Source organism: Oncorhynchus masou, chromosome 13, assembly GCF_036934945.1.
Source record: "Oncorhynchus masou masou isolate Uvic2021 chromosome 13, UVic_Omas_1.1, whole genome shotgun sequence".
Classification (NCBI taxonomy): Eukaryota; Metazoa; Chordata; class Actinopteri; order Salmoniformes; family Salmonidae; genus Oncorhynchus; species Oncorhynchus masou.
The window spans coordinates 50,495,595-50,510,264 of record NC_088224.1 but is presented as its reverse complement, the minus strand read 5'-3'; the positions used below and the strand labels follow the sequence as shown (position 1 = coordinate 50,510,264).

The following is a 14,670-nucleotide window of genomic DNA, read 5'->3' as shown; positions in this document are numbered from 1 at the left end:
AATAGTTGACTACGTTGGATATCCCATGATGTGACTGTTACAGCAGTCATCAAGTGTATGGCTGACCTCGCAATTTTGAAAACGAGTGTGTTCCACGTGGACCGGGATTTGAATCCTGCCTCCGCCACTTTCTCATCTGCGTTTCCCCAAGTAGTACCCAAGTATTTATTTCACTGCCATATGGGATAAGTCAAATGTCTGTCTGTGTGTGTGTGTTCCAGCAGGAGAAACCCAAGCTGATAGACCCTCTGGACTATGAGGCTGTGATCTGTGACCTGGGAGATGAGCTGAAGGAAGACCCCCTCCGAGAGCTGCTTCTCTTCCCCGACAATGATTTCACGGTGGGTACAAACGTGTCTGTGTCTGTGCTTGGGGGGGGGGGGGGGGTTGTATGTGCGTGTGCGTTTGAGAAGTGTGTGTGAATGCCATCCTGTCTCTGTCAAGTCTGTCTGTATGTCACCCACAATGACCTCCTTTCACTTATTTTGTTTGCTATGGGGGTGTGGGAATGAGGGTGTGGGTGTGTGTGGGACTGGTGTGGGTGTGTGTGGGACTGTGTCTGTGTCTGGCTCATGCCAGCCACACCAATGTTTTTCAACAAGACGGAGGACAGACAGACACACACACTCATATTGCATTCTCAACCCCTCATTTCCCCATTGCTTCTGCTCCCCAATGTCCCGTGGCTGTTGCTCATTAGTGACTTAATTAGTGCGCTAATGTGACTCCTTAAGACCGCCACTTCATATTAACTAGTTTTAATTGGTTTTCGGGAAATGACTCGGCTCTCGAGTTGTTGTTTAAAGTCATGACTCTGCTACCGTGATACACACACACACACACACACACACACACACACACACACACACACACACACACACACACAGGCCCGGCAACCAAACAGTTCTGGTTCATTTGCTGGGTCTCCATAGCTCAATCTAATTGAAACCCCAAGTCACTTGCTAATGGACAAACCTAATTCGCTTCCAAAACCCAAAACTAAATGTCCTTCCTCAGAGTGTGCTGCATTTTAAACAGCTGACTGCAGACACAGTAAATCAGAACCAAGCATTGATCAGAGAGGGCGGGAACTTGGCTGTTCTCAGTGGCCTACGTCCCGAATGACACCCTATTCCCTGTATAGTGCACTACTTTTGACTAGAGTCCCATGGGCCCTGGTCAAAAGTAGTGCACTACATAGGGAATAGGGTGCTAGTTGGGACAGAATTGCATTGAGTTGCCACTAGCTGCGTAATAATCAGTGAGATCAGTATTTCTCCAACTTTCAATCTTTCCTTCTAGGTATGGATGATTTATTTGAGCCATTTGCTATTTTTGACCTCAATATTTATGAATGAATTATGACGACACCGGAGCTCTCGGTCGGATGTTATTCGTCAAGTGCTGACAGTGATCTCAGTGATCTGACAGTACATCATAGTGGTAAAGACTGTATCCTTAGATTTCATATGTCCCCTCAAGCATTTACATATTCAGACTTGCACATATATCTTATCCCACGACTGCATGTAGTACCTAAACTCAGTAATCCAAAACCCGCTCTCGCGTCAACAACAGCTACAGAGTTTTGTTCTCGGGGAAGAGGTTGAGATGTCACGTCCACACCCCTTCCAGACCGACAGTCTTTCACAAGAGATGAGCTTTTACCTGACATCAAACTGTCCCTCCCCATCTGATTTCTCCTTCCCCTCTGTCCCCCAGGTGTTCACAGTGCCTCTGGAGAGACGGACACTGCAGTCCACCGTGCCCCAGGGGGCCGAGCTCCAGGCCGAGTGTCTGCTGGTCAGACAGGTGAGTGTGTGAGAGAGAGAGAGTGCCATGCTTAGTTGTGTGATTGAGCTCGGGTGCAGAGGAGGGCTATGGAGCAGGGCTGACTCCACATTCAGTCTGGCAGGCAGGCAGCTTGGCTTGGTGGTTGTCCGGGTAAGGGTCCGGACTACATGCAGTTGTTCGTGTACTTTAAACATATCCTCAACACAGAGGTCTACATCAACATCATGAGCTCGTAAGGCAGTGACATCAGGAGCACAGATGTGTTCTGCTCCTCCAGGAGCTGTGTGTGATTCTGTGTGCCTGCGAGCGATTTTTTTTTTTTTGTGTGTGTGTGTGTGTGTGTGTGCGCGTGGGAGAGAGAGAGAACGAGAGTTTCCCCGGCTAGCTCTATTAGTGAAAGTGCAAGACTACAGAGAGAGAGAGAGAGAGAGAGCGCTTCCTGGTCCTTGACCCACTTCAGTCCCTATGTACCAAATACATACGAGAAGGTTCCTAACATGTATTCTGAACCCATGCCTTGGAGCTACTGCTCCTCCTCTGAACCAGAGGGAACGAGAAGTACAGCTTGCTGCTGGATCATGTTCCTCTCTGGGAATCAACAGCATCTGGAGTGTGTGTGTGTGTGGTGGTGGGGGGGGGGAGCTGTGTGGCTGAGCTGACTGGACTGCTGACTGCTGCTTCCAATGAGCTCGTCTATGGAGCTGAATCATCTGAGGCTGCCTGCTGACCATGCAAGGAGGGAGGAGGGAGAGCAGGGATTTTGTCCACTGCATCCTGTTGTTTTGAAGGAACTCTGCTCTACTCAGCTTAGTTGGGCTGGCAAAGACACTAAGGGCACTAATGACTGCGACCCTTTTAACCATGAAACCATTTCATCTATTTTTGAGGAACCCTAGAAATGCAAATGATTATGACCAGCAACATTTTGCATACATTTCCCCTATTGGATTGTCAGTTGAAGATGTGGATCTGATAAGCCTATACTGTGGCTGTGACCCAAATGGCACCCCATTCCCTTTTTATAGGGCAGTCATTTGGGGTGGTACCCTATGGGCCGTGGTCAAAAGTAGTGCACTATAGGGAATTGGGTGCCATTTGGGTGTGCCTGTTTTCATGCTCTTATTGTGTGACAAGACATGTTTGATGGTGAGGCTGAAGTGAAAGAGTTACAGCACACGCTGGCTAGGAGGAAGTGCTCAAATTAGCCAAGCATTGTCTCACAGATATCCTCGCTGCATACGGAAACCCACCAGACACCACACCGTCACAGCTTACTGATGAAGGGGTGCGTGTGAGAGACTGGAGAGAGACTAGACACACACACACAGAGAGAGAGAGAGAGAGAGAGAGAGAGAGAGAGAGAGAGAGAGAGAGAGAGAGAGAGAGAGAGAGAGAGAGAGAGAGAGAGAGAGAGAGAGAGGAGAGAGAGAGAGAGAGAGAGAGAGAGAGAGAGAGAGAGAGAGAGAGAGAGAGAGAGAGAGAGAGAGAGAGAGAGAGAGAGAGAGAGAGAGAGAGAGAGAGAGAGAGAGAGAGAGAGAGAGAGAGAGAGAGAGAGAGAGAATGGCTATTTAAGTATGTGCTCCCAGACGTGTTATTTCCTTGTAGAAGTAAATATGTTTTGAGTGTCTTTAATAATGAATGTGATGACTGCCAGTGGAGCTGTGTTTCAGTGATAGATAATGATACTGCCACTCAGACAGAAAGAAGATAAGAATCCACAGAACAACAGAGAAAACATACTGCCGAGAGGAGAGAGATAGAGAGAGACAGGGTGAGAGTGCATGCCTGCGTGAGCGTCTGTGTGTGTGAACGAGTGAGAGGGAGTGCGCTTGCGCGCAGCCGAGCTTGCGTATCTGCGCTTTGTGTGCATGTGAGAGACAGAGAGAAGAGAGCGAGAGGGAGAGAAAGAAAGTCTGTAACTCAAGCCCGTGGGACAGAATGTTAATTCAATTCTTCTTACGGTTTGATTCATCTAATCATGGATTCAATCTTGTAACTGTAAGCTTGTGGGTCTCCAAGACGACCTGTGTGAAGCAAGCTCGGGCTGCGGAGTCTGCCTCCCTCAACAACATTAAGTGTGTCCCAAATGGCACCCCTTTTCCCTATGGGCCCTTGTCAAAAGTAGTGCACTATGTAGGGAATAGGGCGCAATTTGGGACATGGCATTAATGATGAAGAGGGACGCAGACTCTGCAGCCCTAGCTTGCGTCACACTGGGTTGTACGAGGACAGCTACTCATGTAAAACAAGCTGTACACTGCATTTACATTACCATTACTGTGCCTTGGATCTACTTATTTCAATGGATAGAGTGTGTGTGTGTGTGTGTGTGTGTGTGTGTGTGTGTGTGTGTGTGTGTGTGTGTGTGTGTGTGTGTGTGTGTGTGTGTGTGTGTGTGTGTGTGTGTGTGTGTGTGTGTGTGTGTGTGTGTGTGTGAGAGAGAGCGAGAGAGACTACTATCTGATAGACATCTGTAGAGCTGTATAAGAACCACGTTGTGACAGAGAGGGGATTTTAAGCATCAACTGCCCATGCCAAGATGCGCACACACACACACACAAATCTCTATTGTTGTTGATTGAGAACCTCTTTGCTGAGGAATGTGACTGGTATATTCCCTATGTATAATTTGTTGTGTAGCTGCAAAAGAGACCATTGTCTCAATGGGACTCCCTGTTAAAATAAAGGTAAAATAAATACATTAAATAAAACACTCTCACACACACGGTCATATATACAGACAGAATCAACTGTCTGTTATTCACCTGCACTAGGCATTAACAGAACCTCTCTCCCCTCCACTTCCTCCTCTTCCTCTTTCTTCTCCTCTATTCCAGGCCTGCGAGTACTACAACTCCCAACTACACGTGGTCCATTACAAATATGATGAGTACGCAGGAGATTACCGGCTACTTCCCAGGTACAGAACAGGCTATGAAAGAGTTGCAAAATTCCATCAACTTTCCCAAAATACCCAGGTTTTCCAGAAGTGTTGTGAAAGTTACCAGAATTTTGCAAGCCTTGTCTATGATTACACCAATGTACAGAGCAGTGTGTGTACATATTTTCATTGTTCCGCATAAGAAAAGCACAGTACTTCGCCACTTCATGTACTTCTAAGTGTCATGATGTTATGGGTATTAAGTTAGACAGGACCCACTCCAGGGCTTAACTGTTTTTGACATAGCGTCTTTGTCAGGAACGCATGCCAGACTTTCCGAAAGCGTACTTCACATAAACACCAGGAAAGACGCAGCTGAAAACCTCAGCTAGACCAGAAGATCCAGGGGCCGTGTCCCTAATGGCACCCTATTCCCTATTTAGTGCACTACATTTGACCAGGGGTCACTAAATAGGGAATAGGGTGCCATTTAAGATTCAGCCTGTGGTCTGCGGTTGCATAACGGGCCTCTTGAAAAATAGCTCTCTGTGATGTCAACAATGGGAACAAAAAAACAAAATGGTGGACGTCGGTGGGATGTGTTGTTGAGTGGCAGGCTGTCCAGCTGCGGAGATGTCAGGGCTGTGCATTGGTCACTGGGAGCCCAGCCATCAGAGCAGGGCCTCTTTGACCTCTGACCCCTATCCAGACCACTGTAATGTTCTCCTGGTCTCCCATGGGTTGGTTATGTCGGAGTCCAGTTAATTTCACGTGACCTTTCTGAGTTTCTTGAACTTACAATCTTTTTGAGTTCATATACTGTACATCGACTCTAAAACTGATCCATAGTTTACTTTTGATACTGTGTACAATAGTTAACATCATAGATACTAAGAGACAATGTACATGCTCTTATAGAGGTTATATCCACATGATGAGTTTTCTCTCTGAATTAGTTCCTCTGTCTTTCCCTGGACACAGAGTTAGCAGCAGATCTGAGATCAGTTTGGGCTCATCATACTATATGTCTGGGATCCAATTGACAGATTGACATCCCAGTTCACTATGAGCTAGTCATCTTCACATGCTGTGTCTCTCCAGAGATTGCATAAACTCAGCAATAAAAGAAACGTCCTCTTTATTTTCAGCAAACTTAACATGTGTAAATATTTGTACGAACATAACAAGATTCAACAACTGAGACGTATCCTGAACAAGTTCCACAGACATGTGACTTAGCAGAAATGGATTAATGTGTCCCTGAACAAAGGGGGGTCAAAATCAAAAGTAACAGTCAGTATCTGGTGTGGCCACCAGCTGCATTAAGTACTGCAGTGCATCTCCTCCTCATGGACTGCACCAGATTTGCCAGTTCTTGCTGTGAGATGTTACCCCAGCAAGGCACACATACAGTAAGTCAGGGCTCAGCTCAGACACCCAGCCATAGAGATGGAGAAGAGAGAACACCTATCTTTGCTATGATAATCTTCCCAAGGGGCAATCTGCTGTTTACCAAAACTGAACATTGTCCCTTTAACCCATTTAAAATGGAGCAAGACCTCGATGGCGCTGCCCATGCTATAACAAGCTGTGTAGCACATCTACCCTCTATCCAACTCCATGCACCCAGCACCTCTACAGTAAAGCTTACCTTATGCTTCCCAGTCAAAAGAGTTCACGGATATATTACACAACATTTTTTACGTTTGTTCATTTTGGTGTTCGGCAGCGTTCAGCTGGGTTTTTTCCGGCTGTTTGAGCACACAACATTTTTTCTTGAGGCTTGTCGAAATTCGGTGGCCAAAGTTTATGCCCCTTCATCAGTGATTGGTCAAAAGCAGGGATTCTTCAATTAAGTGTTTGTTGTCATTCAACAACAGACAAATAGTTTTCATGCACATTTCATTTGAGAAATACTGCACCAAACATCTTAGTTGCATCTAAAACCTCCTCAGCAAAAACGTCAAAATGAATTACAGATTTCTTGACTTATCTTAGATTCATTCTGACTATTTTGAGGAAGGGTACTTGTTGCTATGGCGTCTCAAGAGGGACAAACAGTAATATTGCCACTTTTGTCTAGTTTTTCAAGCAAAGATATTGTAAGGGAGTATGCAAGGGACTATTTACTTCGCCTAGCTGAGTTTTGCTAGGAGCAAACCGAACCTATGTATGCAGACACCTTCAGGGGAGTGAGAGCGCCAAAGGTTTCTAACTGTGTCTTGTAATCGTGAGTTAGTACCTAGGTGATCCTAGAACTTATACACAGAGCCAGGGGTTTTCCCTGACAATGTGATCTGGTCAGAAACAACTCTGGGCTCAAGTTAGCCCATGCCTGTGTAGTTAAACAGGTCCTACTACTACTACAATATACTGCTGGACTGTTATGTTGCTATCACAACACAGGTATCAACAGTAGAGTTGAGGTTGAATGTCATTACTGAGTCTAGTACATTTACAATATGATGAAAGGAGACATAGAAAGAGGACATCCTTCCTGTCTGCGTCCCATATGACAGCCTATTCCCTAACTGCATAGTGCACTACTTTTGACCAGAGCCCTATGGGCCCTGTTCAAATGTAGTGCACTATGTAGTGGTAATAGGGTGCCTTTTGGAACGCAGGCCGTCTCTCTTTCTGCCTGGAGGCTTTTAAGTGTAGTCTTCTCCCTCTTGATATCCCTAATGGAAGACATCCCCCCCCGACTGTATGTGAGGGGAGAGAGAAATGGGGAAGGCAGAATGAGGGGAGTAGAGGAGGGTGGGGAGAAAGAGCAAGTAAGCAAAGTTGAGAGGTTGGACATCCCGCTCATCGCTCATGGAACGATGCTTGTGGTCCAGCCTTCCATGTCCTTTCAAACAGCGGCGCTAACGCTCAGCGATCACAGGGGGAAAAACTGCCGCTCCTAACTGGATTCATTCTTCAAAATCACAATTTAACATGCATCTATTTTTATGACTAGCTGGACCTGCCACTTGGTTTTGAAGTATTGAAACGAATCCATATGGTGGTGCATACAGGTGCAATCCACATACAGGTGAATCCTGTTTCCATTGGTCATCCTTGAGATGTTTCTACATCTTGATTGGAGTCCACCTGTGGTAAATTGAATCGATTGGACATGATTTGGAAAGGCACACACCGCTCTATATAAGGTCCTACAGTTGACAGTGCATGTCAGAGCAAAAACCAAGCCATGAGGTCGAAGGAATTGTCTGTAGAGCTCCAAGACAGGATTGTGTCGAGGCACTGATCTGAGGAAAGGTACCAAAAAATGTCTGCACTATTGAAGGTCCCTAAGAACACAGTGGCCTCCATCATTCTTAAATGGAAGAAGTTTGGGACCACCAAGACTCTTCCTAGAGCTGGCTGCCCGGCAAAACTGAGCAATCTGGGAAGGGCCTTGGTCAGGGAGATGATCAAGAACTCAATGGTCACTGTGACAGAGTTCCTTCTTGGAGATGGGAGAACCTTCCAGAAGGTCAACCATCTGTGCAGCACTCCACCAATCAGGCTTTTACGGTAGAGTGGCCAGACAAAAGCCACTCCTCAGTAAAAGGCACATTACAGCCCACTTGGAGTTTGTAAAAAGGCAACTAAAGGACTCTCAGACCATGAGAAACAAGATTCTCTGGTTTGATGAAACCAAGATTGAACTCTTTGGCCTGAATGCCAATTGTCACGTCTGGAGGAAACATGGCACCATGTTTCTCAGCTGCAGGGACCGGAGACTAGTCAGGATCAAGGAAAAGATTAACGGAGCAAAGTACTGAAAGATCCTTGATGGAAACCTGCTCCAGAGAGCTCAGGACCTCAGACTGGGGCGACGGTTCACCTTCCAACAGGACAATGACCCTACGCACACAGTCAAGACAACACAGGATTGGCTTCGGGACAAGTCTCTGAATGTCCTTGAGTGGCCCAGCCAGAGCCCAAACTTGAACCCAATCGAACATCTCTGGAGACCTGAAAATAGCTGTGCAGCGACACTCACCATCCAACTTGACAGAGCTTGAGAGTGTCTGCAGAAACGAATGGGAGAAACTCCCCAAATACAGGTGTGCAAAGCTTGTAGCGTCATACCCAAGAATCGAGGCTGTCATCGCTGCCATAGGTGCTTCAACAAAGAGATGTTTCAGTAAAGGGTCTGAATACTTATGTAAATGTGATGTTTCAGTTTGGTTTGTTCCAAAAAAATTGAAAAACCTATTTTTGCTTTGTCATTATGGGGTGTTGTGTGTAGATTGATGAGTCAATGTAATCCTTTTTAGAATACTGCTGTAACGTAACAACGTGGAAAAAGTGAACGGATCGGAATAGTTTCCGAATGCATTGTAAACACTCTAAATAGGTCAGGAGCCAGACATGGAGCCTAAGATGGAACAAACATGAATTATTTAGCCTATATTATTTATATTATTTCAAGGCTATAGCCTACAAAGAAATACATTGAGGAGCATTTGCGAGTGTGACACTATAAGCTGGTACGTACATAAATTCTCAGCAATGAAACATTTTGTTATATTAAATCATTAAAGTCTATAAATTGCAAATATAGTGACTTACTTGTAAATAAATACAAATTAATTGAAAAATGACTTATTAGTGCCTTAGAAACACGAGTTTGGCCAGTCTGTGGCTTCAGGCTCATGTGATGTGGTGCCTGCAAAGCCGGTCAGCAGCGGAGAATACCCTTCCCACACTTGCAGAGCCACTGTGGACGCTAAACACCCTTTTGGCTCGTCTTAGGTTTTTAGGCAAAATAACCCAATCAAAACGGAAAGCTCCTTGAATGTGGGAATATACCAGGCCTACCGAACCAAAATCAATGATGGCCTATTATATAGATAATAGAACAAAAATGAACGAAACGTTTAAGAGATCAGATTTCTGGTTGATGCATACTTTGCTACAATGACACACTTAGTATTCTAACCACTGCCTTCCTTTTAGCATGTGCACGTCAGTAAGTACACCGGCATGCTTGCTATAGCAGCACACAAGTAGACTACAGATGCATGCTGAGCCGGGCATGCCCTGAGCTTGTGAAGTGACAACTACTGGAGCGATATTAGAGGACGAGAAGGCTGACGCCCTAGACTGGGAATCTTACTCCGCGCTGCTATGGGGGGTGATTCATGCCAGAATTAAGCCTCACGAAGCTACTGATACCTCTCACCAAGTCACCGAGCGTCTTCCTAGCGCTATAAAATAACGCCATGAATTACTGTCAGTGGAGACAAGTTTGTTTCTAAGGAGTCAAACTGCCGACGCGTTCATGTCACGTGAAAGTTATTATGAATGACCTTACCATGAACGCCTTAAGAACGTCTACATGTGTTACGTGTTAGTTTATGTGTGTTTAGTTCATCAATTTCAGTTGTCGATTTAGCTAAAATAGGCCGATCACCTCGATTCAAAAATGATTAGGCTAGTTGATATCGCAGCCACCATTATTGTGTAAGATAAGCCTATTTCTCACATCAATACAAACACAAGGGATTATTGGTAGCCTAGTGGTTAGTGTTGGGCCAGTAACCAAAAGGTTGCGAGATTGAATCCCAAAGCTGACAAACTTTTTTTGGTCGTTTTGCCCGAGCAAGGCTGTCAACCCATTGTTCCCTGGGCGACGAATATGTGGATTTCGATTAAGGAGGCCCCGCACCGCTCTGATTCAGAGGGGTTGGGATGAATGCATTCAGTTGTACAACTGACTAGGTATCCCACTTTCCTTTTCTTTGTTGTGGGTCTCTATGGGGCATTCAAAACAACTCGGAAGTTGGCAATCTCTGACTTCCGACTTCAATGTGTTCAAGACAACTGGGAACTCTGGGTAAAATTAGCTCAGACTGGGATTTTTGTTTTGAACAGTCATCCAACTCGGAATCTCTGGCATCTTTCTCTGACCTGAAAATCACTGATGTCATGATTTGACCTCCCCCCCCCCCCCACACACACACACACACACACTTCCCAGTTTACTGGATTAACAGACACATTTACTGTCATCATGCAATCCTTTGTCTATACATTTCTGTGGAAAGCAGGGTTCAAATTGAGGGAGCATGTGAGGATATAGGCCTTGTTATAGAGACATGCAAAAGAATATGCTACCACTTGTTTGCTTAGCCATAGGGAATGCAACAGTCCAGATTTTCTAAAGCGATCTAGGCTACAACAATGATAAACTCCAGATTATTTCCACAGTCTACTAGCCTATCGAAGGTCTTGCGCAGCCTTAACATCCCAGGAAAATGTGGTTGGTTTATTAAATGCTCTGCAATGTAGAGCTATGCCTAATGCAAAATACCAAAGAGTTAGAATTGGTATGGATCTATGCATAGACCAAACCGTTTAACAGATAAAAAACATTTATTATTCAGGAGAATCCCACTGAATCAGGCTATTCATTTCAGTGAAGTTGCTTTCTTACGCATATCTTTAGACTAAACGGAACCAAAAACACTCCAGCCTGTATTGATCACAGATCATGATGAAGCATGAACATTTAAGCTGTTTTTCATTGATTTAGCCCACAGTTTCCCACACATGAAGACCTATATTTAATCTGGAGTTGACAAACAAAAGCCTGACTCGGGTCCCGACTTTCCCCCACATCATATTACCAATTAGGCTAAATGTATTCCTATTAATTTGTATAGGCTAACCATTGCGATTAATGCTTTTTACCATATTCTGCTTTTTATGAATAAACAGGCATCAGGGTAAACATAATATAATTTCAATGCCCCCCCACGCACACATAGTTACTTACCTTACAGATCATAAAGTTAACTGATTTCCACTCATTCATATGCAAATACATTTGATTCATACACTTGCTTGTCTGGCTGGCATGTTTTCATTTTAAATAGGCATTCCCTTACCTACACTGAAATAATTTTAGTCCTCAATTATGATTTATAAAAAATCATAGCACATTAGTACACCCTTGTGGTTGAATATATATCTATTGTAAGTCTTATAATACAATTAATAATGTTGAACTAACAAATACCATCAAGGGATACGTTACAATTTACAATAACAAACACCTTATGAAACAGCTGTGAAAACCAATCTAGCAATATTTTTGATTTAAATACACAACCATTGATATATTTTGGGTACGTGTGTGTCAATTTACTTTCTGATTTTTTTTGTACCCTCACATGGCAATCAGACTGAAATACAGAATTATGGTTTGTGGAATAGAGAGGAGGTGGGTCTTGTGTGGATAGGAGGTTCTGCATGTCACTTGTATTTCAACATGTTGTGGACTCAAGAGGGAAACTGCAAAGTCCAGGCAGCGCTGCTGACCTCTTTGTTCTGAGTGTTTGCAGTTCTCGTGTTTTTAGCAAATCTGTGCAGCCCACATTATGTGCCCAGTATGATAGTTGTCTTGCTCTTTCTTAGCGGATAATGACAACTTGACAATAACAGTAGCTGATGTAATGAAAAGTTGGTGGGTGGTTGGTAATGGATCCATGTCTGGGTGTTAGGCAGAATCCCTAGGTAGAGTAAAGGAACAGGGTTGGAGACAGACTTAAACAAGCAAACACACAGGTTAAATTATTCAGGTATGTAAAAAAAATACAGTTTTTGAATTATTTCATTTAGATGTTTGATTAGACAGGCAATAATGTTAAAGGATACCTGTCTATAATTTTTGATGTCAGTGGGGTTGGTAAGGGATGGGAAAGATGGAGAGATGAGTTGTGAGAAACTCTAGTGTGGTGTCATGACGACTGGAGTCATACACCTTAACAGTACCTACCTTATTTTCAATTATGGCCTAGGAACAGTGGGTTAACTGCATGTTTAGGGGCAGAACAACAGATTTGTACCTTGTCAGCTCGGGGGTTTGAACTTGCAACCTTTCGGTTACTAGTCCAACGCTCTAACCACTAGGCTACTCTGCCGCCCCAGCGTGGTCAAATAATAGGTCTAGGACAGGTAGCACGTCCGGTGAACAGGTCAGGATTCCATAGCCGCAGGCAGAACAGTTGAAACGGGAGCAGCAGCACGGCCAGGTGAACTGGGGACAGCAAGGAGTCATCATGCCAGGTAGTCCTGAGGCTGGTCCTAGGTCCATGGTCCTAGGGCTCAGGTCCTCCGAGAGAGAGAAAGAAAGAGAGAATTAGAGAGAGAGCATACTTAAATTCACACAGGACACCGGATAAGACAGGAGAAGTACTCCAAATATAACAAACTGACCCGAGGGTTAGAGGCAGAGAATCCCAGTGGAAAGAGGGGAACCGGCCAGGCAGAGACAGCAAGGGCGGTTCATTGCTCCGGAGCCTTTCCGTTCACCTTCACACTCCTGGGCCAGACTACACTCAATCATATGACCCACTGAAGAGATGAGTCTTCAGTAAAGACTTAAAGGTTGAGACCGAGTTTGCGTCTCTCACATGGGTAGGCAGACCATTCCATAAAAATGGAGCTCTATAGGAGAAAGTCCTGCCTCCAGCTGTTTGCTTAGAAATTCTAGGGACAATTAGGAGGCCTGCGTCTTGTGACTGTAGCGTACGTGTAGGTATGTACGGCAGGACCAAATCCGAGAGATAGGTAAGGAGCAAGCCCATGTAATGCTTTGTAGGTTAGCAGTAAAACCTTGAAATCAGCCCTTGCCTTGACAGGAAGCCAGTGTAGGGAGGCTAGCACTAGAGTAATATGATCAAATCTTTTGGCTCTAGTCAGGATTCTAGCAGTCGTATTTAGCACTAACTGAAGTTTATTTAGTGCTTTATACGGGTAGCCGGAAAGTAGAGCATTGCAGTAGTCTAACCTAGAAGTAACTAAAGCATGGATACCTTTTTCTGAAACTGAAGTTTATTTAGTGCTTTATCCGGGTACCAGTAGTCTAATCTAGAACTGACAAAAGCATGGATGAATTTTTCTGCATAATTTTTGGACAGAAAGTTTTTTACAATGTTACGAAGATGTAAAAAATCTGTCCTTGAAATATTCATCAAAAGAGAGATCCAGAGTCCAGGGTCCAGAGCAACGCCGAGGTCCTTCAGTTTTATTTGAGATTACTGTACAACCATCAAGATTGTCAGATCCAACAGAAGGACTCTTTGTTTCTTGGGACTTAGAACTAGCATCTCTGTTTTGTCCGAGTTTAAAAGTAAAAGATTTTCCGCCATCCACTTCCTTATGTCTGAAACACAGGCTTCCAGGAGAGCAATTTTGGGGCTTTACGATGTTTTTAATCTAAATGTACAGCTGTGTATCGTCCGCATAGCAGTGAAAGTTAACATTATGTATCCAAATTACATCATCAAGAGGTAAAATATATAGTGAAAACAATAGTGGTCCTAAAACTGAACCTTGAGGAACACCGAAATTTACAGTTGATTTGTCAGAAGACAAACCATCCACAGAAACAAACTGATATCCTCCCAACAGATAAGATCTAAACCAGGCCATAACTTGTCCGTGTAGACCTATTTGGATTTCCAATCTCTCCAAAAGAATGTGGTGATCGATGGTATCAAAAGCAGCACTAAGGTCTAGGAGCACGAGGACAAATGCAGAGTTTTGGTCTGAGGCCATTAAAAGGTCATTTACCACCATCACGAGTGCAGTCTCAGTGCTATGATGGGGTCTAAAACCAGACTGAAGTATTTCATATACATTGTTTGTTTTCAGGAAGGCAGTGAGTTGCTGCGCAACAGCTTTTTCAAAAATGTTTGAGAGGAATGGGAGATTCGATATAGGCTGATTTTAGTTTTTTATATTTTCTGGGTCAAGGTTTGGCATTTTCAAGAGAGGCTTTATTACTGCCACTTTTAGTGAGTTTGGTACACATCCTGTGAATATGGAGCTGTTTATTATATTCAACATAGGAGGGCCAAGCACAGGAAACAGCTCATTCAGTAGTTTAGTTGGAATAGGGTCCAGTATGCAGCTTGAAGGTTTAGAGGCTAAGACTATTTTCATCAATGTGTCAAGAGATAGAGTATTAAACAACTTGAGTGTCTCCCTTA

At 44.2% G+C, this 14,670-nt stretch overlaps 1 protein-coding gene across 1 annotated transcript in view; it reads left to right on the top strand.

Moving 5' to 3' along the window:
* Window positions 1-14,670, top strand: part of LOC135552512 (dedicator of cytokinesis protein 10-like) — a 118,592-nt gene that overhangs the window by 32,448 nt on the left and 71,474 nt on the right. Inside the window, exons 2-4 of the mRNA XM_064984185.1 lie at window positions 222-341; window positions 1,723-1,812; window positions 4,632-4,714. Of these exons, the coding sequence (XP_064840257.1) occupies window positions 222-341; window positions 1,723-1,812; window positions 4,632-4,714 (293 nt within the window). The remainder of the gene's footprint in view (window positions 1-221; window positions 342-1,722; window positions 1,813-4,631; window positions 4,715-14,670) is intronic.